The sequence below is a fragment of the Apodemus sylvaticus genome, chromosome 19 (genome assembly GCF_947179515.1).
Source record: "Apodemus sylvaticus chromosome 19, mApoSyl1.1, whole genome shotgun sequence".
Classification (NCBI taxonomy): Eukaryota; Metazoa; Chordata; class Mammalia; order Rodentia; family Muridae; genus Apodemus; species Apodemus sylvaticus.
The window spans coordinates 52534202-52559700 of record NC_067490.1 but is presented as its reverse complement, the minus strand read 5'-3'; the positions used below and the strand labels follow the sequence as shown (position 1 = coordinate 52559700).

General features: G+C 34.9%; 1 protein-coding gene across 2 annotated transcripts in view; it reads left to right on the top strand.

Annotated features, from left to right (window-relative positions):
- The window catches only part of Grik2 (glutamate ionotropic receptor kainate type subunit 2), a 706521-nt gene that overhangs the window by 251481 nt on the left and 429541 nt on the right, over positions 1–25499 (top strand). For both annotated transcript variants that reach the window (XM_052163476.1, XM_052163477.1), the window contains exons 2-3: positions 188–355; positions 3220–3477. In XM_052163476.1, the coding sequence (XP_052019436.1) occupies positions 188–355; positions 3220–3477 (426 nt within the window). The remainder of the gene's footprint in view (positions 1–187; positions 356–3219; positions 3478–25499) is intronic.

The window sequence follows — 25499 nt, the reverse complement described above, 5'->3', positions numbered from 1 at the left end:
GTTATAGTTTCTTATAACTAAATTTTTATAGAAAAAGTAAGTACAAATCCAATTATGTAACACATCCCCTCTCTCTCCCTCTCTCTCTTTAGTTCACTGTGTGTCTCTCTTATTGATACATACATAATGTTTAAAAACATTTTAACTGTATTCTAACACAACTATAATTGTTCTCTTTCTTTACTAGGTGGTATATTTGAATATGTGGAATCTGGCCCCATGGGAGCTGAAGAACTTGCATTCAGATTTGCTGTGAACACCATCAACAGGAACAGGACTCTGCTACCCAATACTACTTTAACTTATGATACTCAGAAGATCAATCTCTATGACAGCTTTGAAGCATCTAAGAAAGGTGATTAATAGCTATATAGTATAATATATAGATTTCAGATAACTAGGTATATTTAAGAAAGTACTTGATTCGTTATGTTGTCAATAAATTATTAAGGGCATTTATGTAAAAGAAATTGTCTTTAATATCTACATACATTTTATTAGAAAAATGTTGATTTTATAAATTTTCATTAGCTTTTATTTAAACAAATCCAATTTTTAGTGAAATTAAATTTGTGGTGGGCGAATTGTTTTTCCATATTGTTCTACTTGCATTGTTATTAAAGTTTAAACAATTCATTAAAATAAATGAGAAAAGAACCGGCTGTTTGTCCAGTGGACACAGGATAAATTCTTAGAAGCCACATGCCAATGAATAACTATCTGTAACCCTAGTTCCAGGGCATTCTGAGTCACTCTTCTGACTTATAAGTACACTGCATAGATATGTTACACAGAAATATGAACTATCAAAACACCAATATAAATTAAAAATTAAAGCAATCTAAATAAGAACACAGGAATATTTTATACACACAACTGTATCAATAGTGACTGTTTACATAGTGGTATATAGGTGATATTTTGTGTGTGTATATATACATACATATATATATATATATATATATTATTGTAAGAGGGCAGGTCTTTGGCATAGTTAGCATTTATGTAGTAGACAATGCCTTGTGTACTATAGATTCACTTAAGAATGGACTAACAGTATTTGTTTTCTTATTTCTTTAAAACAATATTTACCTTTTTGCGATGCTAATATTATTTTAATAGTTACCTCATATTGATGGAAACAGATGTAATTATTTGTAGATCTACTTTGAGAATGTTGTCTCCCAACCTTATTAATATTAATGGCAGTTGATAAGGTAAAATGCTCCTCGAGATATAAGGCTCTTTATTTTCCCCAGATGCTAATCTGTGTTTCTCAAAGTCATATTCTGCTTGCCCTTTGAGTTCATATTTTTGAGAATATAAATTAGTTTCCACATTTCAGATCCATGTCATGATGATAAAAGGTTTATAAGACTGGAGGGAAAAGGTTAGAGTTGACTGTAAAATGTTCTGTCACAACAAATGCAAACTAAGTCATTAAATTCAAGACAAAGGCATATGATTACTAATATAGCTCATGATATTTCCATTAAGAAAGAAGAAACTCTGATGCTAATGAAAACATTCAGATTGAAACATAAGGAGTGAGGAAAATATAAAGTATTAATAGACTTCTTAATGGTGACTTCAAAGGCTCAGTGTAGAAATATAGACTCAAAGTTTCCTGACAACAAACAGAATAGTCTTTACCAATGCCCTAGCATAATCTTTAGGCAATAAAGTCACCTGGTTTATTAAGCATTTTCTTGAATAAACATCTATTAAAGCTTATTTGGAATCTAGTCTAAAAGGTAGGAAAACTCAGATAAGCACCTTTCTTTGCAACATGTAAAAGGGGGAAAAGCTATCATTTCTATTTTATTTATTGAGCTGTTTTTGGTTAGGACATGGAGAAATAACAAGGGAAAAGAGATACAAAGGATATTTTCAGTCTCACATGTCTCTACAAATGTCCAAAATCATCATGATAGTAAAGATGAACTTTAAAATAGATATCAACTGAGACTTTTAAAAACAATTTTAATAATTTTAAATGGCAAGATGTTAAATATTTTAGAGTGTTTCTGATGCTTTTCCTTATATATTTTAAATAAGCTGTATTGGCTGAGTTAACTATTTTGTAATAAAGTGAAAATTTTTAGTCATAAGATCATGAAGCCTTGACCCTAGAAAATGACCTAACTTTAGTCAAATAATAAAATCAGAGTGGGAAAAACAGTCTTCCCCAGAGAAGGACATATCAATTGTTTATTTCATATCAAATGATCAGACAAGAAATCATACATATGCTTTGCTTTATCAATGACTGTTTTGATGTCTTCAAATTGAATACACATATTTATATATATTTATATATATATGCTAACAAATAAAGAAAGAGAGGTCATGCATTTGAAAGTGGATACCAGAAAAGGAACACAGGGTACGGTTCAGAGGGAGAAAAGGAAATGAGGAAATATGAAATTCAGATTTTACTAAAGAAGAAAAATCTCTTATTTATTAATTTATTTTATTGTTTTTTATTTACATTTCAGTGTTATCCTCTTTGCCAGTTTTCCTTTCACATACACCCTATCCAATTCCCCTCCTTCTTTGAGGGTGCTCCCCCCACACTCTCCCACCCACTTCTACCTCACCAACCCTAGCCCTAGCATTGGGCTGCTTCTGAGGCATTGAGCCTCCACAGGACCAAGGACCTCCTCTGCCATTGAGGCCAGATAAGGCCATCCTCTTCTACATATAGAGCTGGAACCAAGGGTCCATCCTTGTGTACTCTTTGGTTGGTGGTTTAGTCCCTGGAATCTCGGGTGAGGGGGTCTGATATTATTGTTCTTCCTATGTGGTTGCTAATCCCTTCAGCTCCATTTCTCCTACCACTGACTCCACTATTGGATTCCCAGTGCTCAGTCAGATGGTTGACTTCGAGCATCTGCCTCTGTCTTTGTCAGGCTCTGACAGAGCCTCTCAGGGCACAGCTATACCAGGCTCCTGTCAGCAAGCACTTCTTGGCATCATCAATAGTGTCTGGGTTTGGTGTCTGTAGATGGGATTGATGCCTAGTTGGGGCATTTTCTTGGGGCATTTTCTTTGGTCTCTGCTCCACTCTTTGTCCCTGTATTTCCTTTAAACAGGAATAATACTGGGTTAATGTTTTTGAGATGCAATCTTTACCAGGAAGAAAGACATTTACGGGATTTAGTAGCAACGCATGCCCCCAACCCTCTCTTTATTGACCGACTTATTTTTCCCTTCCAGCTTGTGATCAGCTGTCTCTTGGAGTGGCTGCTATCTTCGGTCCTTCCCACAGTTCATCAGCAAATGCTGTGCAGTCCATCTGCAATGCTCTGGGTGTCCCTCACATACAGACCCGCTGGAAGCACCAGGTGTCAGACAACAAGGATTCCTTCTATGTCAGCCTCTACCCAGACTTCTCCTCCCTCAGCCGGGCCATCTTGGATTTGGTGCAGTTTTTTAAGTGGAAAACAGTCACAGTTGTGTATGATGACAGCACTGGTAAGAGCAGCAGCCTCTGTGGCTGATTTCAACACAATCTTTTTTCGAGTACATTTCAAGTTCTTTCTGTTCTTTTGTGGTTTGTTTGCTTAGTTTAATTCTGTTGTTTATCAATAATTTTTGTTATTATTATTATTATCACTATGTGAAGAGACTGAAAGACATTTGGAGCCAAATATCAACACTTGTTTCACCTATCAATAAAAATAAGACTAATCACATACATCTTCTCTGTATTTATAAAATAAGCATCAAAAGATTGAACCATGCATTAAAAGATAGAGATGATATGAATATCATCTTATTATATTTAAATACTTTGGCTAAAGGGTGGTTTTCTACAACAATCTTGGGACCCTCAGTAAACAGAAATTTACAATTTTGACTTAGAATTTTATTCATTTTATTCATATTATAATATATATTTAAATTATACATATAAAGTAATAAAATTCACAGGTTTAAATAGTATACTGAAATCCAAACTTTTATCTTTCAAAAACATTGAACAAATAACAGCATTAAATATTCAAGGTTTGGTGAACTACTTTTGTGTAGATAGATACCACTTAGAAACTTAAAAAAATAGAATTAGAAATAAAATTTAATGAAATTAAATTAAACTTAATGAAATTCATGTCACTGCTTTAGAATATTTTAATTAATGTTTGCTGTACAAGCATTTATTTTATTTGTATTAAATAGTTTCAGTGATTGTTAATTGTGGTTGATTGTTATAGTGAACTATTAATTTTAAGCATGTTTCAAAAACATAAGAAAGTAAACAGTAAAATCAAACATAGTTTTCTGCTGACAGTTATTTTGGAGAGGTAAATATTATGGTAATTGATTTCATTTGAGAACTTTTTCAGTATTCTAAATATTGTTTTAAATTAGAATGCAAAACATTTTATTTTAGGCCTTTTCACTATTCCATCAAATTTACATTGAGATTGAAATTCATTTGAATTTAAATTCTTTCCAAAGATGGCAGGAACATGCTTTGTTCCCACTCGCTTTGCATGCTGGCAATGATCGAAACTTTGTGTAGAAATTTCTCCCTCTTTATAATGAAATTATCAATTCAAATGGAAAGATACAAACTCTGCTAAGAGAACAAAGAGTGTCAACCTTGTACAAACAATGAAAATAATTTTAAATATATTTTTACTGAGTTAAGGAAGCTCTAGCCTCAATAGAAGCTAATAATATTATTTATATTGGTGAAAAATATAAAAATATTTAAATAAATTTAGCCTTAATATTTATCAATAAAATCACTAAAATTACAAGTATTTTTAATGGGTCTTTGAACTTAAATTACACTTTTCAATGATTGTTGCTCCCCCAAATTATTTTTTTTTTACATAATTTGTAAAGTCCTCTTGAAAAGCTGTGTCTTAACAGTTTTCTGGAGTTTGAATAAAGTGTAATATCCAGGGTATCTTCAGATACAAATTAATCCACCTGTATTTATGTCAATTAATGGTCATATACACAAATATAGAACATGTATCTAGTCATGTCTCTATTTTATTCTTTAAAATTCGAGCATATGTTGTCTAAACAGCATACATACTCATTTTTTACATATATGCACATTTATATATACATATGTATGATTGCATGCTCTATGTTGTATCATTATTTTCACACTGCTTATAATTAGAAAGAAATTGGCAAAAGATTAAAGTATGAATAGATATACCATGTTTCTTTACCATATGAATATGTAATGAATTATATGAATATGTTCATTAATGCATGCACATACTAATGATGTAAACAAACAATAGGATTTGTAAAAAGTTCATAGCACAATTAGTAAAGCAAATATTCACATGCAATGTTTCTAAACTATAGATGATATTCTAAATTTTTTATCACCAATACAGATTTAAATAAAGAAATATATATTCAATTACATTTATACACTTGTAGAGACTTTGACCTCAAATTAAGTTTATTAAAAACAATTCAAAATCCATTTTAAAAGTTTTATACCTAAGCATGCTAATATCTCTGCTCTATCCATCCATGTGCATTGATAAAATTACCACTACTTTAAGATCAGCCTGGCATACATAGCAAGTTCTAGGCTAGTCTGTGACACAAAGTTAAACCTTGTCTCAATATTTACCTACTTTCCCTAAAACAAGATACTTTATTATTTTATTATTTTGAAAGTTACATAGACATTTCAGAATTATTTGATTTTGTGTGTACATACATATATATATATTAAAGAAATTATAAATTTACAGAAGAAGCATATCTTAAAGCCTGAATATTAAACTATTATAGATTATGGATAGTCTATTTTATGCAACATTTAAGACAATATGTATTGGTTAGGCATCTGCTGGTTAGCATTGGCCATTACAGCAGTGATCATATGCTAGTAGAGGGGACGAAGGCCCTACCTTTGTGCTTCCGAAGGAATTATGATTATTCACAAAGGTAATACAAGATTATTCATGATTATATTATATTGTAAATATTATTATTCATAAATTATATATATAACTGGATATTGTTTCATCATTTTGAAGTTTAAGTTTTTATTTTTTAGAATTTGGTTTCCATTTTTTTATATAATAGAAGTGGCATTTGGGTAAACAGTAAAATCTTTTGAAATACATTCTTGAGTATATAAAATTCTTTTGCATGTAATTTGATGTCTCAAGTTATCACTGACACTAGGTTTTTTAAATGTGAATTGCCCAAATATGATAGATTGCAATTTGACGTTGTGGGAAAAGTGCACTTAAGGACTGTGGCCTGAAAGTAGCCCATATACTCACCCTAGTCAAGTTAAATAGCTTTGATTCGACTGTGGCTGCGTGTATCAGTTGCTTACAGAAGGAGAGACATGTGCCATTTTTATTTACATGTTCCCTTTTCCAGACTTCCTACATATGTTATCCTTATTTATACCCACTTTTGCTTTATTGATAATTTATGATAACTTCATCCACTTCTTGTTCCTACACCTTAACAGATGGATATCAGATGAAATATATTTCTGGACTATGAGAAGTTCTTAAAATCATGTTATTGGGAACTATTTATATTTATGATAATAAGCATTTGTTGTTGTCCTGGATGAATGCTTTAAAACACCACAAAAGTCTGTTATAGCTCTGAATGGTATCCAAAAATGATGGAAATGAATTGGCTTCAGAAACAAAGCTATTTCTGTCAGTCATTTTCGAACATATGACTCATTTTAAATATAAACTGAAAATAAATTGGATAGCTGTCAGCTTGTAAGCAATTCCAGGATAAATTGTGAATATTTACTTTAAAATTCTGGTGTTACATCTTTGTTTATAGATCAGCAGTCCATTAACAAAGAACTCTGGGATGGTAAGCAGAAATCTAGGATTTTGTCCCAGTCTTCTGGCTAAATTACTGGAAAACATTGGAAAACAAAGTAAGGGGATAGGAATGATTACAGATGAGCTATCTTGCATTAGATATTGTCCATGTACTCTCATAGGTTATTTTGTTCAAATCTAAAACAATTCTCTGAGTTACAAAGAAAACAGGCTATCACAGCTTCCTATGTTGGCCTGCTACCCAGCAGCAACCTTAGAAACATAAATATCCTTCTCAATTAATTCCTTATTTGAGGTTAACAATTAAGTCCCAACTGCCAATTCTTTACCTCTAGAGTTCTCAAAGAAATCTACTGTCCTCCATGTTATGCTAACTTTCAGGTCAAAATATGTGTCATCTTCTATGGTTTTTGATACAAACTTTATATGATCTCAATACTTAGGTTATGTTTAATGAAATTCTGCTTGATTTCTCACTTAATAATTTCTAGGGTCTAAAATGCAGCCAAAATAGTTTAAGAAGTCCTATAAATAAATTTATTTCTGAATCTTTCTCACAATATTTGAGTTTAATTATTCAATTTACTTATGTACAATGGAAGCATTAAACTTCTGTCTGATACTAACCATAGTTTTGTGTTCACAAGGAAAGCAAAAATTGTAGCCCACCCCTGATTTGTAGATACACATACCAGTGTGTACCCATTTCCACAAACAGGCTTTAATGCTCTAAATAAAAACTTCTGGTTCTCTTTTTCATATCAGAGTAGTTCTTCCAACTTATTCTACTTGCACTAAGTAATAGGCACTGTGTGTTGGATTTCTGGGATCTACTTATTCTGGATAAAGTCTTCTAAGCAGAATAGACTCTAAAGATAGTCATTTTATCACAAGCTTCTAAACTATCTTAGTTCATGGAAGTATTTTATTGATAATTTTGGTATACATATATAAATATGATATTGTATAATTACCTAGGCAGAAAAATTGAACTTCAGTGAGTTAGGGAATTTGCCCAAAGTTAATTTCAATGGGCAACTTTGAAATGCTTATTCTGTACTATTAATTCAGGAATTTGAGTACACACAATTTCTTCTATTATTTCCAAAGAAACCTAGTGTGAATTGCATTTCATTTATTCCATTTACAATCAAACATGTTATTTTCAAACAGTCATGTATAGACCCATTTTTTTTGTAAATCACCTGGGGCAGTGGTCATAGGATTATGGATAAAACTTGGCCCCTAAGAACTGAAGCAAAGGGCAGGGAGGAAACTTAATAACCACAGTATATTTTTAGTGCAACAAGCTAAGAGAATGGCCAGAAAAACAAATATGTATGATGGCTCCTGAGAGAAACTTATAGCTTCTTGGGAAGGGCAAAGGAGGTTCTGCAAGTTTTATTAATTTCTTCCTTACTGATGGAGTAATGTAAAGTAGAAATGTCTCAACTGGAGAAAAAGCCTCAAGGTATCATGCATATATAAGGATGGCTAAGGAATCCAGGTTCTTAGGAATTGCAGGTCCTTCAGTGTGAGACACTATCAGTGGAAAGAATCATGATGAAAAAAAATCATATAATGAGTAATGAAGAGGGACCATCAAAAGCTCTGATATTCAAGTTCATTTTATAAGAAAGACCAGAGTTCTGTTAGTGAGTAGGCAGTCACTCATTAGCAGAACTGTGGTCTTTCTTTATACCATGATCCACCACAGTCTGAATAGTGATCAGTTTTATTATCTTAGTATAATTAATTAGAATGAGAATAAATGAAGGGATGAATATAAATTTGCAAAGTTTGGCATTAAAATTAAGACTCTATTTTTGGATTTTGAATACTAAACAATTTAAGTTTTAAGTAATTTTTATCATGCAGCATATAGTTTCTACTACACCACTTTAAGCTTCACTTGGAACTTGGTACCAGCTGTTACCCTGATTCCCTTGGATCCACAGATAAAAAATACACACATAATCTCATTTTTAACCTGCCTTATGATTTAGTGGCTGGTCTCTTCTAGGACTCCAGCAGCTACTGTGCATTTTCCTTTACTCGATGCTCAACACTATATCTGCGCTCCCCTTAGTTTCATTTCTAATATCCTGCTCGGGAAGTGGCCAATGGCCACCCCACCTGAGAGAGAACTCGCATGGCTGGCGACTCTCCCTCCAAAGCCAGGTACATCCCTTTCTTTCTCTAGATTCTCCTACCCTGCCGTCCTGGAAATCCTACATCCTCCACCCAACCATTAGTCACTGGCGTCTTTATTGATCAATCAAGAATCAATTGCGGAACAGGACTAGCCGTGTTCACCTGTATATTCCTGATCAAAGCATCAGAACCTTCATTATGATACAATCATAAGTGAGAAAGGAGCCCAAGAACTTTGTCTTAAGCAAAACACAACAGCATTTTCCTATTAATTTGGGTGGAGTTTATACACTGAGTTCTGGATGTATTTTTAGCTAATTTTAGGGTGACTCTGATAAAATAAAAAGCCAAAGAATGATTTTTGTTGTATCTAAAATGTCATATCTACATTTAAATTGTATACATTAAAATAAAGAGACTCAATAGAGTATGTGTATTTAAGAATATATATTCCTGGAAGATACTAATTTTGAATAATATTGTAATTTTTGTATTAGGAAAAAACCAAATAATTTTAGGGAGTGGGGTAATTTAGCTCTAAGATGATTATATGTTTTACATTTAAGTACAGAGCTGCAATTGCTGTATTCTATAATTCCAAATGCAAATATAATTAGCAACTTCAAGTTAAACCTAATTATTTGGATATTGTTGATTAAATAGTCTGACATAGTACTGTTTCCACAATTGGTTAGATTTTAACTTGGATTTATTTTTTTAATTTCAATTTTAAATACACAAACTTACTTATAATATTATTTCCTAGAGTCGGATTACAAGGTATTATTTTAAATATATTTATAGGACAAATTCTTTAAGATTTTTAGTCTCTCTAAAGTATACCATCTGTGAGATAAAATTAAATTCTCTTATCCATAATAAAGATACTTTGGTATAAGGAAATACAAAGCAGTTTTATGTGAAACCTCAGTAATGAGTAATATTTACCTTAGTTGTAGAAAACAAAGGTACTGTAAAGGATAATAATTCCTGAGGTTGCTAAACATTCTCTGTTTCTCTAAATCAAAGCTTTCGCAAATTTAAACAATACACTGGCAAAAATACATAGTGGTTCCTTACCCTGGACTCTTGTCCTGGTTTCTTCCTTTCTTTCTTTGTCCAGCCAAATGCGGGGGTTGGGTGGGGGTGGAGGGCAGTGGAAATCATACTTTAATGATCTCACTGATGTACCTGATGTGTTGTTTACATGGTTAAGTATACAATTGAAAAGATTCTGCTTGTTTAGATGTCATCACTCTCTCCTCCTTATTTTCTACAATTCAACCCATTATATTATCACAATTTTGTCTATTTTCTCAGAAATCAATTTTATTACTAAAACTGTTATAAATTCTACCGAGTTTCTATGGTTACTTGCTACCTATAAACTGTGTTGTTTGTACATCAGTTTCGTTATCAGCATACAAGGCCAGAGAAAAACAATGGGGTGGTTTTGTCATCTTATTCATGTTTAGATATCTTTCCCTCCAAATCCCAAGTCTTGAGGGTGAATCATACAGTAGAAGAGAGTCAATAGCACTTAGGACTGTAGCACAGATCCTGGATCACTCTCCTGCCTTCTAGTGTATAAATGTGTCATCAAAATCCCAAGAAAAGCCTGACCACCCAGAAACATAGAGAGGTCCTCTATGCATTTCCTCCTTGGAGATCCTCCAGAAAGATTCTCACTGTTTTGACAGTTTTGTCGCTAATATTGTTATCATACATCTATATCTTCAAGAGCATATAAGAGTCACTAACAATGATGATAGATTTGCTGGTGCTAGGTAGCTATTCTAAGTGACTTTAATGCCAAATTTACACTTAGAGTATTCCATAGCTTTATAGTTTTGTCTTGGGATCATAAACAGTCTGCTGCTACTCAGAGATAAAGGACATAGCTAGTATATGCTCTGCATAGCCTAAAAAACTTGGATCTGAGGTGATATCTAAGAGCTACAACTTCTAGACCAGGATTTTGAGTGGAAAAAGCTTATGAGAGGAGATGGTATCACTAACAAAGTGGAAATGATCCCTGTAGAAGATGGTATTCTTGCTATAGTTGGTCTTACTTGTTTGTTTATACATCATAATAGACTTATTCCAAGAAGTAGACAGTGTCACACCCAAGAACTATGACATGGTAGTGACTTCAGTTATCCAAATATTGACATTTTCATCTACTCAATCTTGAAGATGACTGGCGTATTATCGCAGCCATGAGGATTACATCAGATAGCTCAGAATGAAGTCCTCATTCTTTAGTGCTGTGCCTTGATGAGAAAGAAATCATTCTCATTCTCGTAAGCCTCCTATCATCTGTTCTTTAAATGCCCATATTGTTCAAGGGTTTGCTTCTCGTATTATTGACATCGCACTTGATTCCTTTCTTTTTATAAAACATCTCTTGTAAGCTTCACCCCCTTCTCTCTCCACATGCTGCAGACTCACAGTGCTCTCTGATGACAAATTTCATGCAGCTAGTCCTCTGCTTATCAATAATCCACAGACATGTGTAAATCAACATACAAACCTAGTTCTTCAGCACCAGAAAATTGTATATTCATTGAATTTCCCTATTCATCAAGTTGTGTCAGCATGATCCGTATTATTTCAACTCTAATTGTTCACCATTGATTCCTATGTCTTCTCAATCACCTCTGATTATTGTTAGAATTGCTTCTTTTTTCATTGCCGTTGCCTGTTGTTGATGATCTTATCACTGAGTACTTGAATCATCCATCCCCGCTGACCACCTGATGTTACTTGCTAACTCAATACAAATTAATGCCCAGTTTCTATTCATTTTATTTTTTTCATTTATTTTTATAAATGTGTTCTGCAGCATAACTTTTCCAATTTCTATCATTCCTAACCATACTTTTGCTTCTCTCATATTCTTTCTCTCAAAACAGCATTGTGACACTCTTTGAAATAATTGTCCTTTATGATACATTATGATTTTTTTCTCTCATTATTTTTTGTATGCATGATTTTTCATTCCTTCTAACAGTCTTTTCCGATCTTCTTACATACTTTTTAATTTTGTGATTCACTTCACAGTAATCTTGTGAAGTAATACTCTCTTCCTCCTATAGTTCACGGTGAGCTGACATTTCTGTTCATAGTCTGTATCATACAGAGATATTAGTGATAACAGTTTAGTTTTCACATTCATATAACCTGTAGAGGAGATATAAGGTCATGTCCATTTCTCAGGCTTGAAGTTCTGATATGTTGTAATTTCATTTGTTTTATTTTTACTTACTGCACTAAAGATTATAAATTGTCTGTTCTGTATCAGCATTGTTTTCAGTCTAGCAAACTCAAAATAAAACGAAAAAAACTGTCATAGTTAGGGTTTCTCTTGCTGAGAAGGGATCCTATAACCACAGCAACTCTAATAAGAGAAGATATTTAATTGGGCTGGCTTAAAGTTTCAGAAGTTTAGTCCATTACTGATATGGTGGGAAGCATGGCAGCATCTAGGCACACATGATGGTAGAGAAGGAGTAGAGTTCAACATCTTGATCAGAAGACCACAGAAGAGACTGTGTGCCATGCTGGGTGTAGCTTTAGCATAGGATACCTCAAAGCCTATCCTCACAGTGATAGATTTCCTCCAACAAGCCACACCTCCTAATAGTGCCACTCCATATGGGCCAAGCACATGACTCTATGGGGGACATACTTATTCAAACTGTTATCCATATCTACTATGTGGAGTCTAGTTTCTAACATATACATACATCTATATATTTTAGAATGTGTAATGTATAGTATATATTCTATAATACCCAGTGTGATAGTGATAAGTGCTATAATGAAGAAAGTAACAGAAGCATATAGGAAATGAAAGGAAAATATTTCATGAAACACAGGGAAACTTGGCATGTGTATTCTAGAATAAACTTAAGGGTGTTCTAGAAAGGACAAACTTCAAAAATAGGAGGTAGTAAAACAGCTGAGGAGGAAAGAGAATAAGAGGTTTTAGATGAAGTCTTTATTTTACTTAGGAGCATTTTGATCAAACATGGATTTCTGTGGGATATATTCGATATGCATTACTTTTTTAAAAATTGAAATTTTTTTATTTTATTTTTATTTATTTTTTTGTCTTTTTTTATTCGATATATTTTTATTTACATTTCAATTGATTTCCCCTTTTCTAGCCCCCCACTCCCCGAAAGTCCCATAAGCCCCCTTCTCTCCCCCTGTCCTCCCACCTACCCCTTCCCACTTCCCCGTTCTGGTTTTGCCCTATACTTCTTCACTGAGTCTTTCTAGAACAAGGGGCCACTCCTCCTTTCTTCTTGTACCTCATTTGATGTATGGATTATGTTTGGGGTATTCCAGTTTTCTAGGTTAATATCCACTTATTAGTGAGTGCATAACATGAGTCACCTTTTGAGTCTGGGTTACCTCACTTAGTATGATGTTTTCTAGCTCCATCCATTTGCCTAAGAATTTCATGAATTCATTGTTTCTAATGGCTGAATAGTACTCCATTGTGTAGATATACCACATTTTTTGCATCCACTCTTCTGTTGAGGGACACCTGGGTTCTTTCCAGCTTCTGGCAATTATAAATAGGGCTGCTATGAACATAGTTGAGCATGTATCCTTATTACATGGTGGGGAATCCTCTGGGTATATGCCCAGGAGTGGTATAGCAGGATCTTCTGGAAGTGAGGTGCCCAGTTTTCTGAGGAACCGCCATTTTAAGTAACGAAAAAAACTCCACTAGAGAACTCCTACAGCTGATAAACAACTTCAGCAAAGTGGCAGGTTATAAAATCAACTCAAGCAAATCAGTGGCCTTCCTATACTCAAAGGATAAGCAGGTTGAGAAAGAAATTAGGGAAATGACCCCCTTCACAATAGCCACAAACAGTATAAAGTACCTTGGGGTGACTCTTACCAAACATGTGAAAGATCTGTATGACAAGAATTTCAAGACCCTGAAGAAGGAAATGGAAGAAGACCTCAAAAAATGGGAAAACCTCCCATGCTCATGGATCGGCAGGATCAATATAGTTAAAATGGCCATTTTGCCAAAAACAATATACAGATTCAATGCAATACCCATCAAAGTCCCAACTCAATTCTTCCCAGAGTTAGAAAGAGCAATTCTCAAATTCATCTGGAACAACAAAAAACCCAGGATAGCTAAAACTATTCTCAGCAACAAAAGAAAGTCTGGGGGAATCAGTATCCCTGACCTCAAGCAATACTACAGAGCAATAGTGTTAAAAACTGCATGGTATTGGTACAGTGACAGGCAGGCAGATCAATGGAACAGAACTGAAGATCCAGAAATGAAACCACACACCTATGGCCACTTGATCCTCTACAAAGGGGCTGAAAACATCCAATGGAAAAAAGAAAGCCTTTTCAACAAATGGTGCTGGTTCAACTGGAGGTCAGCATGCAGAAGAATGGAAATTGATCCATTCTTATCTCCTTGTACTAAGCTCAACTCCAAGTGGATCAAGGACCTCCACATAAAACCTGACACACTGAAACTAATAGAAAAGAAACTGGGGAAGACACTTGAGGTCATGGGCACAGGGGAAAAGTTCCTGAATAACTTATGCTCTAAGAGCAAGAATTGACAAATGGGACCTCATAAAATTACAAAGTTTCTGTAAGGCAAAGGGCCCTGTCAATTGGACAAAACGGCAACCAACAAATTGGGAAAAGATCCTTACCAACACTATTTCAAATTTTATCTAACATACAATAAGTATACTTATCTAATTGAGAATATTAGCATATCTTGGATCTCAAACATGTTCCATTTTATATAAATACATTCAAGTAATTTCTTCTTCAACTGTCTTACAACAAATTATAGTAAATTCATGCCGACTTGCCACCACAAAATGCTATCCAGAGCATTAGAAATTATCTTTTCAATGGTATGCTAACTTATATCATTCTTGTTCCTCACTCTTTGTTTCTGGCAACCCCCATCAGTTCCCATCACCTAATCTTGATTTCTGAGAACCATCAGATGTCCCATGTAACACTCTAGGTTTCTGACAATCATCATATCACTCTCTCCCTTTTTTTTTTTAATGAGAGAAACTTTCTTAACATCCGCATATCAGTGAGACCATGTGTTACTTGTCTGAAAATGCTTAACTTTGTTTATATGGACAGTAGACTTGCATGTATCACAGAAGACAAGATTTTGTTTGTCTGGTGTATTATTCTTATATACATATAAAGATAAAAATAATGCAATTACATGAATACATGTTAAACCTTTTATCCTTTGAGAACTTCATATTTTAAAATATTTTTGTTAATATTTTATTTATTTATTTATTTATTTATTTATTTATTTATTTACACTCCAGATAATATTCTTGCCCTTCCTGATCTACCCTCTGGCTATTTCACATCCAATAACTCCTTTCCAACCCTATCTCCACTAGGATAGGCCCACCCCTGGCCCCCACCCAATCAGAAATCTAAAATTCCTGGGGCCTTCAATCTCTTGAGGGTTAGGTGCATCTTCTCTGACTGAACCTAGACCCAGCAGTCTCTGCTGTATATGTGTTGGGGGCCTGATACCAGCTAGTGTATGTTGTCATCCAGTGTTTGAGAGATCTCAGTTGTTCAGGTTCATTGAGACTGCTGGTCCTCCTACACAGTGGTCCTCCTACTCTGCTTCTGGAAGATGACAGACTCCCAGGACTCAAAGGAAGGGACCTTAGATGAAATGCCCAAAAATAGGGAAAGATCCCACCTCCAGCAGAAATACAGGGCATCAAGTGAGGGATGGGGTTGCCATCACAGTTAAAACTTTGACCTTGTCTGGAAGAATTACAGGGATGGTAATAGTGAGGAGCCCAAGGAAAAGGTCCACCAATAGGTCCAAAGTGAGATCCAACTCAAGCAGAGGCCCCATGGCCTGACACTATTACTGAGGCTATGAAACACTCACAAAATAGACCTATCATGACTGTCCTCTGAAGACCCAACAAGCCGCTGAAAGAGTCAGATGCAGATGCTTGTACCCAACCAATGGACAGAAGCTGCTGACCCCTGTGGTTGAATTAGGGTAAAGCTGGAGGAAGCCGAGGAGGAGGGCAACCCTGTAGGAGGACAACAGTCTCAATTAACTTGGACACCTGAGATCTCTCACACATTGAAATTTATCGTATTAATTTCCTTCTCTGCCTGTTTAAGATCCCTCTTCTCATTTCATTTCTATCCAACATTGTGCCCTCCAATTTGAAAATACCTACTGAGTACAGTAGATACTTCTGTATTTTCTAAACTATATTACCATCACTTTTAGTGTGCAAGACCTACAAGTGGCCACATGTTAAATAAAGTGAACTTTCTGAACTCTGTAAGCAATTAACTACTAATTGTTCCTCAGCTGAGGAGAGTATTTTGTGTGCTTGAGCTCGCACATACATTGTACATGCTGTCACAGCCTCAGCACCACATTTTCTTTGCTATTGATATACATTTAGGATATAACCACTCTTTGGCTGTGAAGAATAGTACAGAACTAAGCATGGCATTTCAGGTTCAGTTCCAAATACTCAGTAGTAATATCATTTGATTACATAGTAGTTTTTATAATTTCACATTTTAGCTATATTTTTGATATTATATTTCTCCTCTCTCTTTCTTCATTTTAATCCTCCCATATACTTGCTCTCTATCTAACGCATGGACTATTTTTCATTAATTTTCATTATATATATATGCATATATATGAAATATATGTGTGTGTGTGTGTGTGCATGTGTGTGTGTGTGTGTGTGTGTGTGTACATATGTATTTTGATATAACATCTTGCGATGCTAGTTTAGGCTGACTTGGAAAGTTTGTTCTCTCTCATCCTACCAAGTGCTGAGACTGTAGTACCATGATGTAACTCATAGCTCCTATAGTCCTTTATTTAGATTGTTTTGAAAATTATGCATTGGTTTTCTTCCTGGATATACCAACTTATATGCTTATTAACAGTGTATAAAAGTCTTCCTTTCTTTGCTTTTACCATACATTAGTATTTATGGTAGTAACTGGGGTAATATAATTTCTCCCCATAGTCTTGATTTGCATTTTATACATAATAACTGATGATGATTATGTTTTGCCTATAAGTACTGGAAATTTGTTTATCTTCTGGGAAATGCCTATGGATATTAATGACACTTATTTTAGTATAATTAATTTTTATTTTGGTTTTAGTTTTTAAGCTCTAGTTGCAGAGGTTTATTAGTTTATTAGGCTACTTAGTTGGATTAGTTAACACTTTGTATACCATATATTTCTTTGTAGGAGAGCTATAACTGATTTTTGAAGTCAAAGGACAACTTGTAGAAGCTTGTTCTCTCTTTTCAACATGCAGATTTTGGGGAATGAAATTAAGTCATCAAACTTTGTGGCATCTTTAGCTGCTGAGGTACTTCAACAGTCCTAACATAGAATTTCAGTAGTAATAATAATGTAAAAAAAAATCCACATGAAATAATTTACATGCAAATACATTAAATACATTAAAGATCAATTATGTTATAAACAAAACCCTGATTAATAGATGTTAATACAAATAAAAAGTCTAATAATCACCTCTTTGTATTGCAGTATCATAATTCAAGACTTTATTTTACTATTTACATATAATTGTATATTTACAAGCTTAACAATAAACATTTTGATAAAATAAAATGCACTATTTAATATATAATGAAATTACAATCGAAATTCCTGATTCTTAATTTAGTTAGTATCATTGAATGAAATTATCTTAGCTAATGTTAAAGCTAGAGTCTTTTTCATTCAACCTTTTAAAATTAGTAAGTGTAGGTTTAGGCATATACAAAAATTTACATTTGTGGCAAGAAACATAATAATGGTAATTTAACAGAAGTGGGCATTGTTGATGTCTCTAAATACCTGATTATCTCCAATTTTGAAATATATTTTATTAAATTGTTTGATGTATAAATTTAATTATGAGTAACTAAACATCTTTAGTCAATAAAATGTGATATATTATTGCCTGGCCTTTATTTCCCCTAGATTATTCATATTTGTTCAGAGCAATGATGGTGAAAGTTTAAAGTATCCTAAAATATTTTAAAGAATATACTAAAGCTTACTCTTCTAAAAAAGTTGTCTGGACCTGTATCAGTCCTTGATCTTTGAGATATACCATAACCTGTTATATTGCTAGGATTCGAAAAACGGTTAGAATTTTCTCATGTTTTTCATACTTCAGCCTGTACTAAAATCATCAAGACAGCTTAATTAAAGTACTTTATGTCTATTTGCCATGTGACAGGCAAGAGGCATTGTACAGTAACTTTTTTAAGGTCATAGGTCATTGAGTGCCATAAATTAATAATTTTTGATCTACATGAGCTTGACAAATACAAACATTTCACACTTTGAAATAATTAATATTAAGATATCACTGTTAATATACCAGATACTGGTATCATTAGTTAGTTAGAATGGTTTTTATAATGACTTGATATTGGCAAAATTATCAATCACTCTTACAAAATACTCATTTTATTTTTATTATTTAAACTTTCATACTAAATGACTTAAGTTCTGTTAAAAACTCTTGTCTCTGAACCACTTAAAATGGTGTATATTGGATATGTGATAGTTCAATAGGTAAAATCATTGCTGATATACCTAACACCATGAGTTCAAGACCCAGAAATTATGTGGTAGAAGGAAAGAAATGACAAATGTTTTTGTGTGACTACTACATGTTATGATACATGCCCAAATAAATAAATATACAATAATTTTGAAATAATTTTAAGTGTGAAGAAAGATTATTCAGCATATGTGCAGCAGAAATTGTCAAATATAAATTCAAAAGACTTAGAATTATTACTATACATTGAATTAATATTTTATAACTATTTTGTAAAATATTATATGTAGATTTTATTTGATTTCCAATCAATTTTTCCACAGTGCTAATTGTGATTATAGGGCTCCTGACTGGTTAATCAGTTTTAAAAACTCTTCTTTTCCATCTTCCCAGTGAACTTTTTATACAGTTCAGGTAATTGGGTTGACATTAAAAAGAAAATTAAGTCTGCACTTGAAATAGGAACACAGGATCCTAATTACTCTATTAATTATACAATAATAAATGACAAACTCTATTTATCTTTCTCAAAAAAATATGGCCAAAGGTCAGAGAATTAAATAACTGACATACCAAGACAACAAAAATGACGAATTATACCAATTTTACAAAATGCCATCAAATACTATTGGAAACCCAAGTAAGGATCATTGCTGCAAGGCAATGTTAAAGAATACTTTAAGAAGTATATTTTTGAAATTTAGACAATAAGAAGCTGCGAAGTGCTCATATCTAAATGAGATATCTACATTTTTCATCCACTTTCCCAAAATCAGGGATTATAATGAAAGAGGGGGAGGAAAGAATATAGAAGCCATAGGAAGTAGATGTCTACAGTAAATAGTATTTGGTGGACAGGATAACATAGTTCACATGGCTGGGATTCATGTACAGGAGTTTCACAAGAGTAAGCAAACTAAATTACTAGAGTGAATTGTGAAAGTTCTCCTAAAGTTTTACTGTATCATAGGAGTTGTTAGCTGTTGATGTATATTATTATTATTATTATTATTATTATTATTATTATTATTATTTAATCTTTTTACAGTCCAGTCACTTTCCCCCTCCCAGTCTGCCCTCTAACTGCTTTTCATTCCATACCTCCTCCCCATCTCTAAGAAAATGTCCCCTATCTCCACCCCTACCCCACTAGATCTCCCTGATCCATGGGGCTTCAAGTATCTCAAAGGGTTAGGTGCATCTTCTATTACTGAGGCCCAACCAAGCAGTCCTCAGCTGTTTGTGTGTGGGGGCCTCATATCAGCTGGTATATGCTTCCTGGTTGGTAGCTCAGAGTCTGAGAGATATTTGGGGTCCAGTCTAGTTGAGACTACTGGTCTTCCTATGGGGTTGCCCTCCTCCTCAGTTTCTTCAAACTTTTCCCTAATTCAACCACAGGGGTCCTCTGCTTCTCTCCATTGGTTGGGCGTAAGGATCTGCATCTGATTTTTTGGGCTGCTTGTTGGGCCTCTTGGAGGGCAGCCATGCTAAAGTCCTTTCTGTAAGCACACCATAGCATCAGTGATAGTGCTTGCAGCCTTCCCTTGAGCTGGATCCCAACCTAGGCCTGTCACTGGACTTTCTTTCCCTCAGGCTCTTCTCCATTTTTGTCCCTGCATTTCTTTCAGACAGGAACAATTCTGGGTCAGAGATTTTGACATGGGATGACAACAACTTGATGAAATGTCTTTCTAGTGGAGGTGGACTCTGCAAGTTCCCTCTGCCTACTATATGGCATATCATATATAGTCCCTCCCATGGCATCATGAGAGTCTTTCATCTCCCAGGTCTCTGGTCCATTCTAGAGGGTTCTCCTACGTCGTACTTCTTGAGTTTGCCTGTTTTTATAGTTTCTGCTGGCCTTTGGGGGCTTTAATCCAGTTCCTCCCCCAATACCTGATCAATCATGCTCCACTTTTCTCCTCCCTGTCTCTTCTCTCACCCAAGGTTCTCCCTCCCTCTGCCCCATGTAATTACTTTCTTCTCCCTCCCAAGTGGGACTGAGGCATCATCACTTGGGCCCTTCAGCTTGTTGACCTTCTTGAGTTCTGTGATTTTTATCCTGGGTATTCTGTACTTTTTTTTTGGCTAACATCCACTGATTAGTGAGTATATACCATGCATGCCCTTTTGTGTCTGAGTTACCTCACTCAGGATAACACTTTATAGTTCCATAAATTTTCTAGCAAAATGCAGGATGTTTGCATTCTTAATATCTGAGTAGTATTCCATTGTGTAAATGAACCACATTTTCTGTATCCATGCTTCTGTTGTGGGACACCTGGGTAGTTTCCAGCTTCTGGCTATCATAAATAAAGTTGCTATAATCATAGTGGAATATGTGCCCCTTTGATATGTTGGAGAATCTTTTGGATGTATGCCCAAGAGTGGTATAGCTGAGACTTCAGGTAAATCTATTTCTGATTTTCTGAGGAACCTCCAGATTGGTTTCCAGAGTGATTGAACCAGTTTGCAATCCCACCATCAATCGAGGCATGTTCTCACATGATTTTTATTGCCCAATAATATCAGACAGAGAAGCAAATCTACATTGTAATGCTTTACTAATTAAGATTTATATAAGGTTTCCAACTTTCAACCAAAATTAGATAGAAAGGCACCAAGATAAAATATAATTTAGAAAATAAATTATTCAAAATATTATGGGATGAACATGATAATCCATGAAAGATAGATGCCAATATTAGTTAAAACAAAACTTAATAAAATGGCTACAGGCCAGCTATAATCTGGACAGTTTATATATGTTTGTTTTTCCTTTTTTATGACAGCTCTATATTTACATCAAACATTGTCCTCTATCTCAGTTTTCCCCTCACAGAGACCATCTACCCATCTCTTCTCCTGAGAGAGTGGAGACCCCTCTGAGTAAGCCTCCCACCCTGGCACATCTAGTCTCTACCAAGACACGCACACACTCTCTCTGAGGCTAGAAAAGGTAGCCTGTGCATGTTCTTTGGTTTGTGGCTTAGTCTCTGAGAGCTCCCAGAGGTCTAGGTTATTTGACTCTGTTGGTCCTTCTGTTCGGTTCCCATCTGTTTCATAGCCTTCAGGCCTTCCCTCAGCTTTTCCATAAGAGTTACTGACTGTCCAGTGCTTGACTGTGGGTATCTGCACCTGTTACAGTTACCTGCTGGGTAGAGGCTCTCAGAGAACAGTTATGCTAGGCTCTTGTCTACTAGCATAACAGAGAATCATTAATAATGTCAGGAACTGGTGTTTGCCAATGGGATGGGATTCATATTGGGCCAATAATTGGCTAGCTATTCCTTCAGTCTTTGCTCCATTTTCATCCCTTCATTTATTATAGGCAGGACAAACTTTTGGTCGGAAATTTTGAGGGTAGGTTCATATCCTCTACAGGAGTTGGCCTCTTCTGCTTCCTTGTCGCTACTGTTAGGCTTCTTGGCTAAGGTCACCCAAAGTGATTGATATGGGCCTCCCCATCTCAGGTCTCTGGAACTTCCTAGAGATTCCTCCCACTCTGCAGCCCCAGGCTGCTATAGATGTCCAATCATTCTTATGGTACTCTGTGTCTCTCTCCTGCCTCTCTGCACACCTGCTCCTGTTCCTTCCCAAATCCTGTTTTCTCCTTTTCTCCCGTCCACTGTACTGCCTCTGTATGCCTCCTATAGTTATTTTTCCCCATTCTAAGTGTGTTTTAAGCATCACCACTTAGGATTTCCTTCTTGTTTAACTTCTTTGGATCTGTGGGGTATATCATAGCTATTCAGGACTTTATACCTAATATCCACTTATTAGTGAATACATAACATGTACATTTTTTGGTGTCTGGATTACCTGAATCAAGGTGACATTTTCTAGTTTCATCATTTTGTCTGTGGAATTCATGAGACCCTTGTTTTTAAGAGGTGAATAGTAATCCATTGTGTAAATGAATCACATTTTCTGTTTCCATTGTTAAACTGAGTGGCATCTGCATTATTTCCAGTTTTTTGATATTACAAATAAAGTTGCTATAGGCATAGTAGAGCATTGTATTATAGCAAAGCAGAGTGTCTTTTGGATATATGCCAAAGGTTGATATAGGTGGATCTTGACGTAGAACTGTTCCTCATTTTCTGAGAAACTGCAAGATTGATTTCCAGAATGGTTATGCAAGTTTGCAATCCCATCAGCAATGAGGGATTGTTTCACTTTCTCCATATCTTCAACAGCATGACCTGTCACTTGAGATTTTGGTCTTAGCCATTCTGATTCAAGCTGAACCTGCATGCTTCCGGTTCCAGTGCCTCCTTGCCTGTGTTCTTCAGGTGGCTTGTGAAAATGGACATCCATTTGTTGTGTATGTGTGTCAGGTGTTCATACTTTCAAGGGTTTTATCACCTGTATGGAGTGGAATGGTAGTGTCACTGGTAAGGAGAGCCCCTATTTTGTGCTAGTATCTCCTAGCAAACTCTAAGGTAGTTTTGTTTTGGTTTCTTTGTTTTCTGCTTTTTGTTTGTTTTTCTCCTCTCCACTAGCTTACTAGTTTCTGAATTTCTATTGGTCTGTTCATGCTGGTGTGTCCCAGTCTTCTAACAAGTACCCCCAGAAACACTACTTTGTTCTCATCCACAAAGTTGCTTTTTTTTTTTTAAAAAAAAAAAATGCTGTTTGAGCCTCCAAGCCTTGTAGTTCTTTGTGCTTGTCAGGTCTGCTTAGTGTTGTTTTCTTTACTTTTTTTTTTCAATGAGAACTCTTACATTTACTTTATATACACAAATATGAATTAAGTCTTTATAACATTAAGAAACTGTTTGAAGAAAATACTGACAAATGCCACAATTAAGATTCAAGCTAAAAATAGTCAATCCAATGTTTTCATTCTTCTGGATAATTCTTTCTTTACAACAGATACAAATAAGGAAAAGGAAAGGGAGCATAACAAACAAACATGTGTCTCTATAAATAGACAGCTGATGCTATACAGGAGCCCAGTATTTAGCCTATCAATGCCTGTCTCTGCAAAAGGGAGCTTCAGATAGCAAAATGCTAAGACATTCAGAATGTAATAATTGGAGATAATAACTTGATATATTCTTGCAACTTCTACACAGCACTCATTTATGATGAGCTATAGTTTTTTTTCCCAATACTGTAAGAAGAGTAAAGCAGCCAAGACTTGTTTTATGAGATATAAGAAACTAGAGCCAGGAAAAAAAATAAGAGTTAAGCAGAAATGAGTAAATGGTGTGTAGCATCTCTAGCTTTACAGAGAATAAAGATTATATCTGAAGTATCCTACTGTCGGCATGGAGATGCTTCATGTTCCTTATTCAACATGCTCAGCAGTTTTGAGCGAAGGATGAATAATCTCTGCCATACTACAAATGGTCTAGTAAAGAAGAGTTCAGCCATGGGAAATACGCCTAAATGGATAGACTGTACATCTTAGGAACTAGATCATAAAGCATCCAGCACCAGAAGCAGCATTATACAAGACAGTAATGTATAAAGTACATCACAGATATCTGTGTTTAGACCACAGATTCTCCACACATAGCCAATATATGTACTGAGCTCAGGTGAGTATAGGCTATGTAAACTGGTATGTATACTATATGATTTTTTAACAGCATTTCTTGATCTACCTACAATATCTTACTGGTTAATCTAATTGTACTTATGATTATCAAAATATGTTCAGCATATGTAAATGATTCCTGAAGTCATAGTCTCTTATGAAGGTTGAGAAACTTGTAGAAGTACGTTCCTAAGAATATTTGTTGATTGAATGCACATATGTAAGAGACAGTGCATTTAGGTATATCTGGCTTAGAAATTTTAGCTTGACATACTTTTGGGTTTTTTTTCTAAATTCTCTGATGTAGCTATTCTACATGTATGCCTTTGAAACATAGTTTTGGATTATATATAAAATCTTAACAATTTTCATTATAGGTAATGACCAATATTTACTACAATAAATAACAGTTGTTTACTTGTTAAGAAGTAGCCTATTTCCATGAGGCCCTAATAAATATTCAAGTGGAAGCTATACAGAAGGTCGTTAGTTGTTTAACCTCTAATCTCCCATATGATGCAAACTCAAGTTTGCTGTCCTGGTCTTTGGATGTTTGTATGATTTTTAGGTTTCAGAGTTAACACAACAAACAGAAAACTAACTTTACAAAATGTTTAAGACAGGAGCAAAGCTTCTGTTCCTTCACACAGAATCAGGAAAATCAAACTAGTTTAATCAATAAAAAACAAAAACTAAAACTAAAACTATAGTGTAAGCCTGAGACACTGATGTCTGCCATTGCGTAGCAAATTAAAAGGACGGGAGGGCATATATAGACCTGGGAGGTGAGAGACTCTCACAACTCTAGGGAAGGGACCTTAGGTAAAATACCCAACAGTGGGGTGAGGGATCTTGTAGAGTCCACCTCCAGTAGAAAAACAGGAATCAAGTGGAGGGATGAGATTGTCATTCCACAGTCAAAATCTCTGACCCAGAATTTTTTCTCTCTGAAAGAACTGCAGGGACAAAAATGGAGAATATATTGAGGGAAAGGAGGTCTAGTGAAAGGCCCAAATTGGGATCCAGCTCAACGGGAGACTCCAAGGCCTGACACTATTACTGATTGCTATGGTGTGCTTACAGACAGGAGCCTAGCATGGTTGCTCTCCTTGAGGCCCACCAAGCAGTTGAAAGAGTCAGATGCAGATACTTTCACCCAGCCAGTGCACTGAAGTTGGGAACCCTTGTAGTTTAATTAGGGAAATTTTGGAAGAACCTAAGGAGGAGGGTGACCCCATAGGAAGATCAGCAGCTTCAACTACTGGACCCCAAAATTTCTCAGACACTGAGCCACCAACCAGGCAGCATAAACTAACTGATATGAGTCCCCTGA